The sequence below is a fragment of the Taudactylus pleione genome, unplaced genomic scaffold (assembly GCF_031769625.1).
Source record: "Taudactylus pleione unplaced genomic scaffold, aTauple2 ptg000114l, whole genome shotgun sequence".
NCBI lineage: Eukaryota > Metazoa > Chordata > Amphibia > Anura > Myobatrachidae > Taudactylus > Taudactylus pleione.
The window spans coordinates 19596450-19615898 of NW_028284516.1; the positions used below are offsets into that span (position 1 = coordinate 19596450).

At 45.9% G+C, this 19449-nt stretch overlaps 2 protein-coding genes across 6 annotated transcripts in view; both read left to right on the forward strand.

The window, feature by feature from the left end:
* The window catches only part of LOC148524992 (uncharacterized), a 51048-nt gene extending 32547 nt beyond the window's left edge, over positions 1–18501 (forward strand). Inside the window, 2 exon segments of the mRNA XM_088471346.1 lie at positions 8137–8258; positions 18437–18501. Of these exon segments, the coding sequence (XP_088327472.1) occupies positions 8137–8258; positions 18437–18501 (187 nt within the window).
* The window catches only part of LOC148524991 (uncharacterized), a 465228-nt gene that overhangs the window by 181655 nt on the left and 264124 nt on the right, over positions 1–19449 (forward strand). The gene's annotated exons all lie outside the window — the stretch shown is intronic.

The following is a 19449-nucleotide window of genomic DNA, read 5'->3' on the forward strand; positions in this document are numbered from 1 at the left end:
CTGGAGCGATGTCATTCCGATTTGGCCAAATTAGAAAGACAAATTGTGCATATTGCTGCACATCACGCCTGACGATATCGCATGCGGCGCCATGCAGCGTAATGAAGGACGGAACGAGTGATCGTTCTGTTGTTCATGACATTTTTCTGATGTATACCCAGTATCCGATATGTCAGCTCGACATATCAGCTTGGAACACATTGATCAATGTGTATACAGCAGGGGTTCCCAACCTCATCAAGGCACACTAACAGTCCAGGTTTTAAGGATAGCCATACTTGGGCACAGGCAAATTAATTAGTACCTCAGTTATTTTGATTAAACTATCTGTGCTTTAGCATGGATATCACTAAAACCAGGACTGTTAGTGTGCCTTGAGGACCGAGGTTGGGAATCACTGGTATACAGCATAAGAGTGACACACTGTAACTCTCACAGCCGCTGGCAGCAGCCACACTGTTACTTGGGGCTCCTTCCTGCTCTCAATATAATTGGGTAAAAAACATTGATGGGTATAAACTATTGATTCCTCACCATCAACGAATATTCCCTCCACTATTGAATGGGATTAATCGATAGGAAACAATAGTTTTCCTATCAATGCCCATTCCTACTATACTATACTAAACTATAATAAAATGAATAGTAGTTTACAACTTCATGTTCCATGGGTCCACAGGGTGGACCTTGGGGTATAGCTGGAATTGGATCCACGGGCACCACGCAGTTAAAGCTTTGCTGCTCCCAGGATGCACTGGGTCCATCCTCCTATATACCCCGCCCCAGCCACAGGCACCTTAGTTTTAGTTGGTGCCCGGCCGGAGTCGGGTCACCCTAGCGCAGGGGGGGCTGTTGGGCAGCCCCTAAGCTTAAACTTAGTGTAATTTATTTTTATTTTTTCACACTTGTCAGAGTGGCAGCTTCAGACTGTCCATTGGACGTCTAAGCTGCCGCTCCTTCAACCCCGATGGCGCCACGACGCCAGTACAGATCTGGGGATCGCAGCGGGATCCCAGAGTCTGTACTAGCCGGGCTCTGGGCTCTCCATTGACTGCCACCGGACCGCCGGGGATAAGGTAAGCAGCGGGTCACTGCTTGCGGTGACACGCGTGTCTCAGCCTTCCAAGTGCAGTCTTCTGCCTCCGGTCTCTGGGGATAGACCGGAGGCGCTAGCTAAGTGGCGGTGGGCTCCCCCTCCTATGAGGCATACCCCATGAGATCAGTAGACCACCAGGAAATGCCATGCCGGAAGCGGGAACCGGCATCCCAGGGGTTAAATGCTAGCCAGGGGAGAGAGCCTTCCCTGTTTAGCGCCTCCTCCCCTCAGCTCAGCGCGCCTTTAGCTGTTCTGGCACTGCTGAGCTGCTTCCTCCTGTGGCCACTCCTCCTCTGAGGTCTCCGGCGGCCATCTTTCTTGGTGGGCAGCGCAGATCTCTCCTGGACGTATGTGGTCAATCCCCCTGTGTACCTCTCCCCTACAAAGGTTAGTGTACACAGATTATAGTGACAAAGTGCAGGCTGTTTAACTCTGCATTGTATGGGACTCTTGCTAGTGCTGACTGTTTCTGCTGTTTTTTCTACTTTACTGTCAGTCTATACCTGTTCCTTTCCTTCTCCTCCAGCCCTGGCAGGTGTGTGTAGGAAGGGCTTTTCAAGGATCTCACATCTATAAATTCACGTATTTGTGAGGTCGGTCACATTACTGTTGTGTGCTACACATTGCCATATTTGTGGACTTGTGTGTTGCACACTTGTGAGCGAGAGCTTCCCAAATTGTATTGCTATATATCTTTGGGTATGCATCATTATATCTATTGTTTATCATGTCTGATGAGGAAGGTGAGCGCTCTGCGGCTCCCAATCTAATCACTTGTAGACTCTGTGCTGCAGTGGGGAGTGTGGACGATTTATCACAGGATGGTGTGTGTGTGCCTTCAGTTACCTGGTCCCTCTAATCCCCCAACTTTGGGACAGGACCCACCTTGGGACGATATTTTCCCAGGTGTTGGCTTCCATCGCGGACCGTCTGGCGGTTCCGATCTCCCTTCCCCATAGGGGGTTACCACAACCCGCTATCCCTCCTTCTCCAGGTTTACCGCAATTGTTATAGTTTCCCCTGGGTCTCAGACAGTTCATTCATATGCGGGGTTCCCTATGTATGTGCAGTCTCCTCCTATGACGCAGCAGTCCGTCATCCCTTTTCAGGGTCTCCCGCCAGCTAATCCACCATGGGTTGATGTGTTCTCCAATTCTGTACAGAGTTTGGTGGCCTCCTCTTTGGTTTTTTAAATCCATGTTATGTAGTGACAAGCCTCACAAGGTGTCAAAACGCACTGTTCCGTCATCCCAGTCTGCGCAGTTATCAGACTCAGATGCGTCCTCGGATGAGGGCGAGTTGCATGAGGATTCTGATTCAGATTCCCCTGCTCTGGAAGTGGAGACAAAGTCTACCATTAATGTCCCGGCATTAGTGCGGGTGGTGCGGTCCATTCTGGATATTGAGGATGGTACTCCGGCCCCTAACTCCAAATATCCCAACTTTAAACAGATGAAGGTGATGTTTTTTCTTTATCTGACCAACTGACTGATCATATGGCGGAGGCCTGGCAGTCACCTAGTAAGAGGTTCCAGCCGCAGAAACGTTTAAGCAGTAGTTATCGGTTTCCTGCTAGTCACTGCAAGAAGTGGGAAACGCCGCCGGCGGTGGATTTTCATGTCACTCGCCTATTCAAAAGTGCTACCTTACCAATGCCGTCCATTTCATCCTTAAAGGACCCCACGGACAGGAAAGTGGAGACTTTTTTAAAGTCCATTTATTCTCTCTCGTGGGCGGTAGCCCGTCCGTCTATGGCCATCTCTTGGGTGGCTAAAGCCATTGAGAGTTGGGCCAATTGTCACGGCTACAGACACTTGACACTCCTGGGAAGAGTCAGGCTTACAAGATAGTATGAACTGAGGCCCTGATTCAGAGCCGGACGCTCTGACAGACGCTCGCTCTGAATCATAGCCGTCCTACTTGATTTTTAGAGCAGCCTCCTGGCCGCTCGTATAGCTGTGGGCGACCACCCACAGCTAGTGTGAGCAGCCAGGATGATGGTCGCGATGGTCAAGACCATTGCGACCATCGGACTTGCGACGAGACCCTTGTGGTAGGGTCTCGTCAGGGGCGTATTGGGCCACCGGGACGCCGGGCCGTTTCCCGCTGGGCCGGTCCCATCATCCCATCAGTGCATGCCTTTCACCCCCTCTGCCGTGCCAGCTGCCGCGATCGGAGCTCACCTCCGATCGGGCAGTGTAAACTGACAGCTCTTCTGCGCATGCGCAGGAGATTACAGGAAGAAAAAAATGGCCGACGGGAAGCTGCTTTGCGGAGCCTGTCAGTGGTCCACCTCCGGTCCTCCTAATCTAGAGGTGGGCATTAAGCGTCCCCCAGCCCTAATCGCTAAATCAGTCCAGGAGAATCAGGAGCCGGCCAGCCACTTTTGACAGCACTGCAGTATATGACACAGACGTAGTAAGTAATATGGATTGGGTAAACCATCCATGTTTTTTTTATAGTGCAGTATTTATAAGTATCTACTTGCCTTGCAGTGGGAATAAAAGTTTTATTTATATATATATATATATATATATATATATATCTAAAGTCTCCTTATATAAAATAATAGAAGATATATCTATATATATATATATTTATACATATATATTATCTAAACATACATTATATATATATATATATATATTTATATAGATAGATACAGTATATACATATATATGTGTAGGGTTGGGTTGGGTACAGTCGCACTCCTTATGCTAACCTCTACCCTTCCCCTAACTCTCCCTCCCCGGTGCCTGCACCTAACCTTCCCCCTAGTGTCTAAACCTAGCCTCCCCCTCCCTGCACCGTAAACCTAACCCTCCCCCCTTAGTGCCTAACCTTAACCCTCTCCCCTTAGTGCCTAACCCCACACCCCAAACCTCCCCCCTAACCCCCGATACTTACCTTCGGGATGTTGGCAGTTGGTATTCTGGAGCCGGGATCCCAACTACTGTCTGGATTCCGGTGCCGGTATATTGACCGTCGGCATCCCGTCAGCCGGGATGCTGACTATATCCCATATGTTAAGAAAAACAGGGGGGGGAAAGTGGAAGGGGAAGGAAAAAATGACGCCGCACTGACCCAACTTGGTAATTCCAGATTAATAAAAATTGGATATTACGAATAGATCATGGTGAAAAGAAAATCTATATTCACGTAAATGACAGAGGTGCTCCCTAAGAGTTGATAAACTAGATTTGAAAACAAGAAGAAAGAAGAAAACTCTCCTAATTGGGGGACACTATGTCACAAATGATTAGCAATTAATTAAAAATTAACTCTTATTAATAATTGATTAAAATACTTGATATTGGATAGATGACACAACATAAAATTCTACTACATGTACGTAGAAAGATTATTATTGATTTAACTCAATATGACCTGTGTGTAAATCCTACAATGTATCCAGTTGATCCTAATACATATTAAAGTGCACTGTGCAGAAAAAATGTGCAAAGAAAGACAATTATGGAAGGGGGAAGGAAGGGAAGTTTAGTATTGAGATTTAGAAGGTAAATATTGAATAACTTACTATCATTAATCAGGGGGTGTAGCGACATTAGGATAAGGTTGCAGATGCAACTACGGCAAAGGACGCACAGACGGGCGCTGCAGCTTCCCATGCAGGATCAGGTCTTATGAGAAAATACAAAATAAAATGATTCCCTGAGTCTAATGTAGATCTTTAAGGTGCTGTTATATTCTTCACTTCTGCAAAGCAATATCAATATTATAAATGTGCTAGTGTGCCTGGGTGGTTACAGGGGGTTGGCTAATCAGACGCAGATGTAGCGTAGTATGGGGGTGTTGTTGGAATGTGCTGAAAGTGGTTGCATAAAGATGTGCTGAATCTCTCACATTAGAGGCCATACTCAGATGTATGAAAAGCAAGTTGCATAGGGCAAGTTTTGATGATGCAACTGATGGTGGCTTCTAAAAGGCACAACAAGTGGTATAGCAGCGTCTATATATACGCTAAAAGTAGGCTTCTCAGGCCTTGCACATTTCAACGCACGGTTGTACACCATGCAAGGGGTTAGTAGAGGAAGCAAGTGCATCCAACTCAGAATCGGGTCCTAAAGGGGAGAGAATCCCACCCCCTCAGCAGACTCCACCCTCTCAACATACCCCGTCCCATTAGGGCTGCTTCCAAAAATTTCTCTGGGTCTCGTTGCCGCAAGTCCCAGTGGACTTCTTGCTCTTACAGAGCAAGAAGTCCACCCACTGACATCACTTGTGATGTAAGTGGGGCCGGCCCCAGACGGTAGGTGTTCCCATGGTAACGCCTCCGTCTGGGCAGCCATGCCCCCAGCCCGCCCACCAAAGGGGGCGTGCTGTCACTCAACATCGACAGCATGCCCCCTTTGTAGCGAGACCCGGAGCGACGGCTTGCCCGTCACTATCCAGGTCTCACGCATGCGCACGACGGAGCCGCCTCCATCGTGTGCATACGCACTGGGCCAACATCGACCCGCTTGCGAGCTCTCAGCGCTCGTGAGCGGGTCTGAATCAGGCCCTGAGGTGGTTTTAGGAGTGACCTTTTCATGAAATATCACTAGCACGAAATAAAAGTAAATAGAATTTATTCAAGAACAAAAAGAGAATGGCAAAGTTCCACATTAAATCTCAATAACACAAAGTTCATGACATGCACTAACAGGTGCAGGGGTATGCCCCTGTGAGAAACAAAGTTCGAAGTGCACACTGAATTGGTGTGGGGTGAAACCCAGAGTCTGACACGAGGCTAGGGCCTCAGGATAGAATGGAGGTCAATAACAGTGTTGAGCCCTGTAGCGTGACGGAGGTCCGGAACAGGGTTGAGCCCTGAGATGTAACAAGATCCGGAACGAGGTTAAGCCCTGAGACGTAATGAAGATCCGGAACAAGGTTGAGCCCTGAGACGTGATGGGGGTCCGGAACTGGGTTGAGCTCTGAGACGTGATGAGGGTCCGGAACGTGGTTGAGCCCTGAGACATGATGGAGATCTGGAGAAGATTTGAGCCCTGTGATGTGATGAAGGTCCGGAGCAGGGTTGAGCCCTGTGATGTGATGAAGGTCCGGAGCAGGGTTGAGCTCTGCGATGTGATAAAGGTCCGAAGCAGGGTTGAGCCCTGCGGCGTAATGAAGGTCCAGGGGCAGGGTTGAGCCCTGCGGCGTTATGAAGGTCCGGAGCAGAGTTGAGCCCTGTGGCGTAATGAAGGTTCGGAGCAGGGTTGAGCCCTGCGGCGTAATGAAGGTCCGGAGCAGGGTTGAGTCCTGCGGCGTAATGAAGGTCCGGAGCAGGGTTGAGCCCTACGATGTAATAGGGTTCCGGTAAGGTTAGACTGTAATGGTGCAGTTGACAACTGTAGAAGAAGTAACCTCAGTGTCCCTATGAGTCAATAATAACAAGTAAACCAAAATAGTGTAGTGTAGAATGGAATAGTAGTAATAGAGCAGGATAACAACGGAAAGACAATAGGAATGCTGAGCTCTGTAGTGCAGCTGATAACCTGTATCAGAACTTGAACTGGAACACGAGCAGGAATGCAGCGAGTCCAAGAAAGACCTGAAAGACCACGAGTAGGAATGTAGCGAGCATGGAGTCCAAGAAAGACCTGAAAGTAACGTTGCACAGACAATGAGGCATAGTTAGTAACAGGCTTTATACCCGAGGTCTGTGATCCATAGGAAGTTCAGAACATGTGACCCATATAGAATCAGGTTTGGAATAATAAGCAATCAAGGAATCCAACAACCTGACGACACCTAAGAAACAGATGATCACTTTAACTCTCTGCACACTGCATGTGATGAACGCCAGCAACCAGGATAGATCCTCCAACGACCACAATGGAACTTCGGCAAGTGTAGTTTATCTTTATGTACTGAAATAGTCAAAGTCCTGACAGTACACCCTCCCCCCCCCTTTTGGGTGGTGTCCGAACACCCACCAGGTCTAAAAGGAAATTTAGCATGAAAATTACATATGAATTTAGGAGCGTAGACATCAGAGTCTTTAATCCAAGATCTCTCCTTCGGGCCGTAGCCCTACCAGTCTACCAGATATTGCAACTGATTTTGATGCTTACGTGAATCCAGAATCTTATCAATCTCAAACTCCGCTCCTCGAGAAGTTGTTATAGGAGGTACTTTAGGCAAGCTGTCATGAAACCGATTAAGAATCAATGGTCTAAGCAAGGAGACATGAAAGGAGTTAGGTATACGCATAGTTGGAGTTAACTGTAACTTACATACCACTGGATTGATAATTTTTGCAATACGGAAAGGCCCAATATACCAGGTGGCAAATTTCGTAGTAGGTACTTTAAGTCGAAGATTTCTAGTGGACAACCAGACACGATCACCGACAGAATATTTAGGAACAGCCGAACGTTTTCTATTAGCAAAAATTTTATAATTATGAGAGGCTTTCCTAATGTACTAGAGGATACGCTTCCTGAGGAAACGCCAGAAGTTCAGAGAGCTTTGATTGGTCAGATGAGGGATGCTGCTTTCTATATTAGGGAGGCATCTTTAGATGCTAGTCTTTTCACTTCTAGGGTGTCTGAAGCAGAGGTCTCTGCTCGCAGGTCTTTATGGCTTCATTCTTGGAGGGCGGATGCGGATTCCAAGAAAGGCTTAGAGGCCTTACCCTTTAATGGGGAAATTTTGTTCGGTCCCGACCTCGACAAAATTGTGGATACCTTGGCAAATTCTAAATCAGCATTTTTACCATCAGCGGCTGCACCTTCTAAAGCCCAGACATCAGCCTTTCGGTCCTTTTGGACTCAGGGTAAGTCCAAGGGTCAATCTTTCCCGAGTCAGTTGTCAAACAAGACTGCCCCTAAACCAAAGAAGCAAGCCTGGAGCACTAGACGTCCTGCTTCCAAACCCGAAGATAAGCCTTCAGCCTGATGGGATGGGCCTCTCTCTGGGGGATCCCAGAGTGGGGGCCGACTTCTTCGCTTTGCCCAATGCTGGTGCAATACAACCACGGATGCTTGGGTACAAGAAGTGATCTCTCTGGCGTATGCCCTGTCCTTCTGGTACAGACCCCCTCAACAGTTCTTCTGCACGAGCCTTTCCCAAGACAAGACCAAGGCGTTGTTAATCCAGGAAGCCATGGAGTCCTTGCTGAAAGCAGGGGTGGTTGTTCCCGTTCCGCCATCTCAACGTGGGATGGGTTACTACTCTTCTCTATTTCTGGTTCCGAAACCCAATGGGTCTCATCGGCCCATTCTCATCTTGAAATCATTAAACAAGTACCTCAAAGTGCCTACGTTCAGGATGTAAACTTTGCATTGCATCATCCTGGCTATGGAACTGGGGGATTATATGGTCTCCCTGGATATCCAGGACACCTACCTCCATGTTCCTATAGCCCCTTCACACCAGTAGTATCTGAGGTTTGCTATACAACATCTTCACTACCAGTTCCAAGTGATGGCTGTCATGGCGTAACATCTGCGCAGCCAGGGTATACGGCTTCTGCTGAATCTAGATGACCTCCTATTGCAGTGGCAGCTCTTTGGAGGTCCTTTTACAACATCTGCACCTGACGATCGCTTGTCTCCAAGCGCACAGGTGGCTAGTAAACTGGAAGAAGTCCTCTCTCATTCCATCACAGAGGATGGTTTATTTGGGAGCCCTTCTAGACTCCCGTCAGCAACGGATCTTCCTGACTCCTGAAAAGGTTGCCTCTCTACAACTGCGAGTGAGCAGTTGTCTGAAGAGTTCCCAGGTGTCAGTTCACTCAGCAATGAGAGTTCTGGGGTCCATGGTGTCGACATTCGACATGGTGGAGTATGCCCAATTCCATTCGAGGCCCCTTCAGGGGCTGTTGCTATCCAAGTGGAACGGGTTGCCGCACTGAATCAGGACTCAGATGCTTGTGTTGTCTCGGGAGATGCGTCTGTCAATGACCTGGTGGCTTCAGACAACTCATCTCACCAAGGGCTGCCCCTTTTGGATCCCAGACTGGGTCCTTCTCACGATGGATGCCAGTCTTCGGGGTTGGAGGGCGGTGTCGGGTCCCCTTTCACTTCAGGGATGTTGGACAGCGGAAGAAGCGGTTCTTCCCATCAATATTCTGGAACTTCGGGCTGTGTACAGGGCCTTCCAGTTGTCCAGCCATGCTCTTCATGGAAGAGCAGTGCAAAATCAGTCTGACAACGCCACTACAGTGGCGTACATCAACCGTCAAAGAGGGACTCTCAGTCGAGCAGCTATGTCAGAGGTATCACACATCCTGTCTTGGGCAGAGGTCCACCTTCCGGCCATCTCGGCAGTCTTCATTCCAGGAGTTCTGAACTGGGAAGCATGACGTGCATCCCGGGGAATGGTCCCTTCATCCAGAGGTCTTTTAACTGCTCGTGGACAAGTGGGGACTGCCGGAGGTGGACCTCATGGCTTCCCATCACAATTACAAACTACCAGTGTACGGGTCCAGGACAAGAGATGCCGGCACAAGCCTAGTGGATGCGCTGTCCGTGAAATGGACATTTCGACTGGCGTATCTCTTCCCTCCGATAGCCTTGCTGCCTCGGGTCCTTCAGAAATGCAAACAAGACGGCGGCACGCTTCTGCTGGTGGCACCGGCTTGGCCCAGACGTCCCTGGTACTCCGATCTTCGGGGTCTATACATCGACGTTCCGTTTCTTCTACCTCAACGTCGGGACCTGTTGTCTCAGGGGCCCTGCTTATACCCGGACCTGGGTCATCTGTGTTTGACGGCGTGGCACTTGAGACATCAGTCTTAAGAGCCCAGGGTTTTTCCAGCTCAGTCGTCAGCACAATGCTACAAGCACTTAAGCCAGCATCCACCAGGATCTGCAGTACCACAGGTTGTGGCATACTTATTTTCAGTGGTGTGAGTCCAGGAACTACGATCCTCAAGCGTTTCGTGTTTCTAGGATTTTGGCCTTCCTTCAGTCTGGATTGGACTTGGGTTTACACCTAGTCATTGAAAGTTCATGTTTCCGCATTTTCTGTATGGTTCCAGTATAGAATCGCTACTCTGACGGATGTCTGTACCTTTTTCAAAGCTGTCCTCCGGATTCAGCCTCCCTTTGTTCCACCAGTGGCTCCATGAGATTTGGCGGTGGTCCTTCGGGCATTGCAGGGTCCTCCATTTGAGCCTTTGTAGTCGGTGGAACTCAAGTGGATGACCCTTAAAATTGTTTTTCTCCTGGCAATTGCATCAGCCAGAAGAGTGTCAGAATTAGGCGCACTTTCTTGCCGTTCGCCTTTTCTGATTTTTCACCAGGACAGGGCAATTCTTCGCACCTGTCCGGGTTTTCTTCCTAAGGTTGTCTCCAAGTTCCACATTAATCAGGAAATTGTGGTGCCGGCATTTCAGTCACCTGATCTCTCGGCTGGTGAGGCTTCCTTAGATGTTGTCCGTGCTCTCAAGGTCTATTTTGATCCACTAGTTCCATTCGCAAATCTGATTCTTTGTTTGTCCTCTTTGGTTTTCACAAGAGGGGTTGGCCTGCCAACAACCAAACTTTGGCCCGTTGGCTTCGTTTAGTTATTTATGAGGCTTATTCACAGGCGGGGTTACCTGTTCCAGCCTCTGTTAAGGCTCATTCCACTCGGTCTGTGGTTCCCTCGTGGGCTGCTGGCCATGGTGCCTCAGTTGTTCATGGCAGCCGCTTGGTTTTCCATACAGACTTTTCTGCGGTTCTATAAGTTTGACACCTTTGCCTCTCAGGATGCATCCTTCGGGCGCCGAATTCTCCTTTCCGCGCAGGAGCGTCCCTACCCTTAGTTGTACTGCTTTGGGACATCCCCAACATCAACCCTGTGGACCCTCTATGGAACCTGCCTATGGAACCTGGCTTCAAATGGGCTATATGGCTGGTCACCGGTTTTCCGTCTCCCTTTCCGTGAGTATGGTTCTTGTGTGTTCCAGTCTTCCTTCTCTCTGTTTTTATCTCCCCCGGCCTTGGCTACTTACCAACTGAGGTGTCTGCGTATGCAAATTTGTCAAAGCGACGCCACGGGAAGCGAACGCTCGCCAAGGCATAAGCACACCCACCATGTCTTAGCGAGCGGCCACTTTGTCTGAGCGCACGCCCAATCGCACAGGCAGAGCTGCCCACCAGCACACGTCATCTCCAGGAAGTGTGTTAAAACATTGGTAAATCAAGCACGATCGGATGCTAACGCAGTGCTTGCGGTTGCTTTACCCTACCGCAAGCATTGCAAGGAAATCAGTGTAAAAAAAAAGGCAAGTCGCGCAGAACTAAGCGTGCGTATGCGCATATGCAGAACATCAGGCCGCTTGCAAACGCACAATGCGAGCGGCTCTGAATCAGGCCCTTAGACACATCCCCTGGTGAGCTGTTAAGCCCTGCCCCCTTCCCTGATTGGCCTACCATTCCCCACAGTAGGTATGTCCATTGATGGGTGCAAACCATTGATGGTTTCATCGCCGAGAGATTCATACCATTGCTGTTAAGCACCTATGTCACCATCATAGGTGATCATAGATGTTTAAGCCACCAATGGTCACACCTAATGCAGTGTTGTACAGCACATGCCCGAGATGTTCCCAGATGAAGCCTTAGGGCAAGATGCGTTGTGTTTGTCCTTCATATTGCTCCTAACATTGCTTTATTAGTTTAAATATGCTTATCTAATGCTCTATTATCTGAAATATGCTTATCTAAAATAAAATAGTTTTCTTAAGTTCAAAAGCAAGTTATAAATGTACTTATTTCATAAAACAATAAAAACCAACACATTTTTTTTTCTCTTGTAGTATAGAACTTTGATATTCTTATTTTCTTATTGGCCTATGTAGGCATCTTTAAAATGTCAGCACATTTCTTTTACTGTGTTATGTTCTATACTCTGGCACTTCAAACTCTTCCTAGTTTAATGTAGACAGCATTGTAGATATTGGCATCTGAAGATAGCCTACATAAAATTTATATTGCATTTGTGTGTTTGTGTGGTGACCTTTTATCACTTTCATTATTTATAATAATGAAACCAGTCTAACAGTGGGAACAGGCATTTTATAAAGTGAAAGGGGCGTTGTATCATCAGATGACTTTCATTTATTGGGTTATTAGTGACCCCTTGGTGATTTCTACTAATAAACATTGCTTTTTTTTTTTTTTAGCTCCCTTTTGTAACCCATTTCTTATGACTGTTTGTGGTCATTACCTTGAGATAAGATGGAATACTCTGCATTGCTATGTTGTGTTCTGGGTACAGTGCCTATATTCACCAACTGCCAGAGCCAAGACTAGATTGGCCCCCATCAGCTCTGGGCCCCATAGCAGCTACACTTCTTGCAGCTATGGTACTTACGCCCATGCCTATATACACCAACTGCCCAGAGCCAGGACTAGCACAATGCCAGAATCATCTAATCATTAACTGCCCAAAACCAGGACTAGCACAGTGTCAGTACTTATCAACTGCCCGGAACCAGGACTAGCACAGTGCCTGTAATCACCAACTGCCCGGAACCAGGACTAGCACAGTGCCTGCAATCACCAACTGCTCAGAGCCAGGACTAGCACAGTGCCTGTAATCACCAACTGCCCAGAGCCAGAACTAGCACAGTGCCTGTAATCACCAACTGCCCAGAGCCAGGACTAGCACAGTGTCAGTAATTATCTACTGCCCAGAACCAGGACTAGCACAGTGCCTGTAATCAACAAATGCCCGGAACCAGGACTAGCACAGTGCCTGTAATCACCAACTGCCAGGAACCAGGACTAGCACAGTGCCTGTAATCACCAACTGCCCGGAACCAGGACTAGCACAGTGCCTGTAATCACCTACTGCCCAGAGCCAGGACTAGCACAGTGCCTGTAATCACCAACTGCCCAGAGCCAGGACTAGCACAGTGCCTGTAATCACCAACTGCCCAGAGCCAGGACTAGCACAGTGCCTGTAATCACCAACTGCCCAGAGCCAGAACTAGCACAGTGCCTGTAATCACCAACTGCCCAGAGCCAGGACTAGCACAGTGCCTGTAATCACCAACTGCCCAGAGCCAGGACTAGCACAGTGCCTGTAATCACCAACTGCCCAGAGCCAGGACTAGCACAGTGTCAGTAATTATCAACTGCCCAGAGCCAGGAACTAGCACATTGCCTGTAATCACTGACTGCCAAGAGCCAGGACTAGCACAGTGCCTGTAATCACCAACTGCCCAGAGCCAGGACTAGTACAGTGCCTGTAATCACCAACTGCCCAGAGCCAGGACTAGCACAGTGCCTGTAATCACCAACTGCCCAGAGCTAGGACTAGCACAGTGCCTGTAATCACCAACTGCCCAGAGCCAGGAACTAGCACAGTGCCTGTAATCACCAACTGCCCAGAGCCAGAACTAGCACAGTGCCTGTAATCACCAACTGCCCAGAGCCAGGACTAGCACAGTGCCTGTAATCACCAACTGCCCAGAGCCAGGACTAGCACAGTGTCAGTAATTATCAACTGCCCAGAGCCAGGAACTAGCACATTGCCTGTAATCACTAACTGCCAAGAGCCAGGACTAGCACAGTGCCTGTAATCACCAACTGCAAAGAGCCAGGACTAGCACAGTGCCTGTAATCACCAATTGCCTAGTGCCAAGCTAGTACATTAAATATAATCACCAACCATCCAGATCCAGAACTATTGCTATATCCATGGTCAGAAGCTGCTTGAAGTCAGAAACAAGCATTGCACCTGCTATTACCAACTGTTTGACCCAGAAAGTTTTATTGTCCTTGTTATCACCAACTGCAAAGAACTGGCATTTTGTCTGTAGTTGTGAATTGCTCTAAGCTACAGTAGGAACTAGCACAGTGGCAGTATCCTTGGATATATATCCTCACCAACATGTCTAATTGTTATTCTGCTACCTTAGATATGAAGGGACTCGTAGACAGTTAGATGAAAGTCCATTTTTTAATGCATAAATTATGCATTTCAAAACAGTGCATTTATTACGCATAAGCCCTTATGTACACTCAGCAATATCACATACTGCTCTGTATGCTTACAGAATCACACACATACTGCTCTGTACGCTTACAGAATCACACACATACTGTTATGTACGCTTACAGAATCACACACATACTGCTCTGTACGCTTACAGAATCACACACATACTGCTCTGTACGCTTACAGAATCACACACATACTGCTCTGTACGCTTACAGAATCACACACATACTGCTCTGTACGCTTACAGAATCACACACATAGTGCTCTGTGCGCTTACAGAATCACACACATACCGCTCTGTACACTTACAGAAACACACACATACCGCTCTGTACGCTTACAGAATCACACACATACCGCTCTGTACACTTACAGAATCACACACATACCGCTCTGTACGCTTACAGAATCACACACATACCGCTCTGTACGCTTACAGAATCGCACACATACTTCTCTGTACGCTTACAGAATCGCACACATACTGCTCTGTACGCTTACAGAATCGCACGCATACTGCTCTGTACGCTTACAGAATCACACACATAGTGCTCTGTACGCTTACAGAATCACACACATACTGCTCTGTGCGCTTATAGAATCACACACATACTGCTCTGTACGCTTACAGAATCACACACATACTGCTCTGTACGCTTACAGAATCACACACATACTGTTATGTACGCTTACAGAATCACACACATACTGCTCTGTACTCTTACAGAATCACGCACATACTGCTCTGTACGCTTACAGAATCACACACATACTGCTCTGTACTCTTACAGAATCACACACATACTGCTCTGTATGCTTACAGAATCACACACATACTGCTCTGTACGCTTACAGAATCACACAAATACTGCTCTGTACGCTTACGGAATCACACACATACCGCTCTGTACGCTTACAGAATCACACAAATACTGCTCTGTACGCTTACGGAATCACACACATACCGCTCTGTACGCTTACAGAGTCACACACATACTGCTCTGTGCGCTTACAGAATCACACACATACTGCTCTGTACGCTTACGGAATCATACACATACCGCTCTGTACGCTTACAGAATCAAACACATACTACTCTGTACGCTTACAGAATCACATACTGCTCTGTACGCTTACAGAATCACACACATACTGCTCTGTACGCTTACAGAATCACACAAATACTGCTCTGTACGCTTACGGAATCACGCACATACCGCTCTGTACGCTTACAGAATCACACAAATACTGCTCTGTACGCTTACGGAATCTCACACATACCGCTCTGTACGCTTACAGAATCACACACATACTGCTCTGTACGCTTACGGAATCACACACATACTGCTCTGTACGCTTACAGAATCTCACACTTACTGCTCTGTACGCTTACAGAATCACATACTGCTCTGTACGCTTACAGAATCACACACATACTGCTCTGTACGCTTACAGAATCACACACATACTGCTCTGTACGCTTACAGAATCACACACATACTGCTCTGTACGCTTACAGAATCACACACATACTGCTCTGTACGCTTAGAGAATCACATACTGCTCTGTACGCTTACAGAATCACACACATACTGCTCTGTACTCTTACAGAATCACACACATACCGCTCTGTACGCTTACAGAATCACACACATACCGCTCTGTACGCTTACAGAATCACACACATACTGCTCTGTACGCTTAGAGAATCACACACATACTGCTCTGTACGCTTACAGAATCACACACATACTGCTCTGTACGCTTAGAGAATCACACACATACTGCTCTGTACGCTTGCAGAGGTGGAATGGTGAAGTTAAGTGGCATTTCATCATAGAGCAAGGAGAGTAAAGGTGTGATCATGTACCTCAGGTAGATCAGGTGCTCAATCCTTGGTGTACTGTAAGATACTTTCTGATGATGATGATGATCACTAATATTTGCAATTTTTTTAGTAAAAAAAAAAATCTCTGCACCTCACTTATAAAATAAACAACTAAATAAATAACAGGAATAATCTTTTACCCTTCTGCTCCATGGGAGGTTTCTGTCCTCCCTGAGCTTGCCTAAAAATACCAGCTGTACCTCCCTAGTCAAACTTCCCATCTGCCATTGTCCCTGGGGTGGGTGGCGTGATGACACTATAACACGAAAAACAACGTAGGGTACAGATATCATAATAACCACCAGCAGTAAACACTACAAAGGCCAGTATGCCCTGACACTGAAAAATATAAAACATAATGAAATAACCACTCACTATGACAAAGTCCTTTGCATAAACAAAATTCTCCTCCACCGGCATCATTTCCTTAATCCATTTATTGCTTTCCTAACTTCATTGGGGATCTTCTTTCTACCAATTTGCAATCTTTTGGGATGGGAAAATAATCCAATGAATGGTGAAGAACTGCTCCTCGAAGGACTTAACTTTGATTGGACAGAGTGTGGCAAAACTGTTCTGTATTGGCTAGTAGTGTTGAGACCCCTTGGGCTCTATTAACTACAATCCGCGTTGGTAATGCAGATTGTAGTGTGATATTACTGAGTGAATTTGCATTGCGAATTCAGGCAATATCACAGGGATTTACTACAAATCCCTTGCAGGGACAGAGCTTGCGATAAAGCTCTGTCCCTGCTAATCCCCTTCGGAGCCTTATCACGGTATTTTCGCAAAAAATACCGTGATTAAGTGCCCACGCATGCGCCGCCTGGTCGCTGCTGCTACCCCCCCCGGCACTAAGCCCTGCCCCCCCTAATGTGAAAAAAACACCCTTTTTCACATTATTTTAGTAAAAATAATGTTGATAAATAGAGCCCCTTGTGAGATCTCCACACTACTCACAATGAGCTACAATGTAGTTCGTTGATTAAATGTATGAACTACATTGTAGCAGTATATGAGGTGTGGCTATTAAATAACGAGACTGATGCAATAATTTATGTTTAATTATATAAAGAACATTTTAACTCTGTTCCCCTTCTATTATGTTCCATTGGTTAAAGTCATGCTGTAGCTCATTATCAGTCAGCTGTCTCAACAGTTCCTTTACCCCAGTAACTGATGCAAAACTGGTTCCCTTAAGTACAGATTTGACTTTAGGCAAAAAAAAAAGCCAGACCTAGAATCGTGTGTCTTTCGAGTATGGAGAGTGTTCTAGCACTGCAATCTGTTTCTTGCCCAAAAACTGCTGTGTGGCTGTTCTGTTGTCCTGATGGAGGATGAAACCATTTTTCTACAACTCTGGCCTCTTTCCTCTGATTCTTTCCTGCAAAGTTGCTAGAACATTTTTATAGTAATGTTGATTCATTGTTGCGCATTCTGGTACAGAGTCCTCCAATATAACACCCCTAATATACAACAAATCATTTATCATGGCTTTTAATTTGGATTTGCTATGACGGGCTTTCTTAACTTTTGGTGATGATGGTGTTTTCCTGTGCGTGGACTGACCTTGTGTCTCAGGATCATACTGGAAGATCCATGTTTCATCACAGGTAATAAGTTTATCTAAAAAATGTGAATCTGCTTGAATTTATTCCAAAATTCTGTACAAATTTGCTTTCGATTTTCTTTTTGATCGGCAGTGAAAAGCCTTGGAACCATCTTAGCACAAACTGTTGTCATGTTAAGATTTTGATACAAAACTTTCCTAACAGTTTTTTTGTCAATGTTTACCATTTCTGCTATCATTTTGATGCTTAGTTGATGGTCAACTCAAACAATTCTCTCAATTTTTTTGCACACCACTTGTTTTTGATGTGCAAAGCATTCCAGGACATACAGTATATCAGCTTAAACATTCTCACCACCATCACTAAGGGGTCTATTTACTAAGCAGTGTTAGGAGACAGAGTGAAACGTGATAAGGTGCCAGCCAATCAGCTCCTAACTGCCATCTCACAGGCTGTGTTTGAAAAATTAAATTTCGGAGCTGATTGGCTGGCACCTTATCACTTTTCACTCTATGTCTCCTAACACTGCTTAGTAAATAGACCCCTAAATCTTTTGTGCCACTTAAACACACATGCAATCTGCCCTATAAGCCTCGGTTAGCATACGGAAAGATTTGGTGGGCATGTTTTACAATTTAACTAAAAGAAATAAGTTAACACGTTGCTCTACTATTCAACTAAGCATTTTTATGATGCATGGCAAAAACACAACTTCTTCGAATGCTGTGTGACAGCAAACTATCTGTGCGAGAGGGGTGAAACTTGCAGAACCATTTTGAGATAGTCCAAAGTCGATGTTCCGTCACTCTTTTTAAGTCACGCAGTATTGTTTATTTTTTACAAGTACAGTCTCGTTAGTTAATAGCCACACCTCTTAGTTGCATAACGTACAGTTAGCTCATTATATTCCTGTAAATGCTTTTCTTTTTATTTTAGACACATTTTTATTTACATCAAATGGTCCATCAGGAGAAGAGACGCCTTCTGATATCTCCATATGAAATTAAACTTGCTGTTCGCATAGTATCCAACAAGTGTTTTGCCCGCCTCTTAGAGTGTAAGCTTGTTTGGTCAGGGTCATCTTTACCTTCTGTTTCATGTTATTTATTTGTATCGGGATCCCTGGAAGGTACGGCATTGAGTAATATGTTGGCGTAATAAATAAAAAAATAATAATATGAACATATAGCAAAAAAATCACAGGAAACGAGAGAGAAAAGACAATTATATTTAGTAAATGTGAAAGAAGGGAATTTACTAACCAGAACTGTTTTTCATCTGGAGGTGAAGAACTTATTTGAAAGCTATTAACAACAATGATACTGTTCTGTTTGGGGGGTTCAGGCTCAATGTCTCTTGGGGAAAAGTTTGTGCATGCATCATCAACCTATTTATCCTTTAACAAAAGCTCCATATATCAACAGCAGACGGTTTAACAAAAGCCAATCTTCAATTAACCTTTGTTTTTAAAGAACGCTGCTCTTGAGAAAAAAAATCACTGGGAATTTCGATGGAAACCAATTACCAAAGTGTTTATCTAATATTTATATAAATATTATGCAGAACTGCATCCACATGATGACTTGAGAGCCTCTTCAGACAAAATCTACGCGAATAAAAGAAATTCATTATGCAACTGAGATGCTCATCATCTAAATATAGGGTTTACGATGACGGCAGTCCAGGCACTCGTTTCGTAGGAAATTGATTCAATCTTTCTTTTAATTTTTAATTTATTTTTTTTTCCATGCTTTCTCCATTTTTTTGTTTTAGTTTTTATTTGGGTCTGTTTGCAATGTGAATTGCTGATAACAGCAACTTTAATGGCAAATGTATGAAACTATATTCAGGCTTGTCAAGGAAAGGTCAAACTATTTGCATTCATTAGGAATCTGGAGAACCGTGCAGTGTGTGTTTCATTTGATGGCTTATGGTTATTGATTTTCATA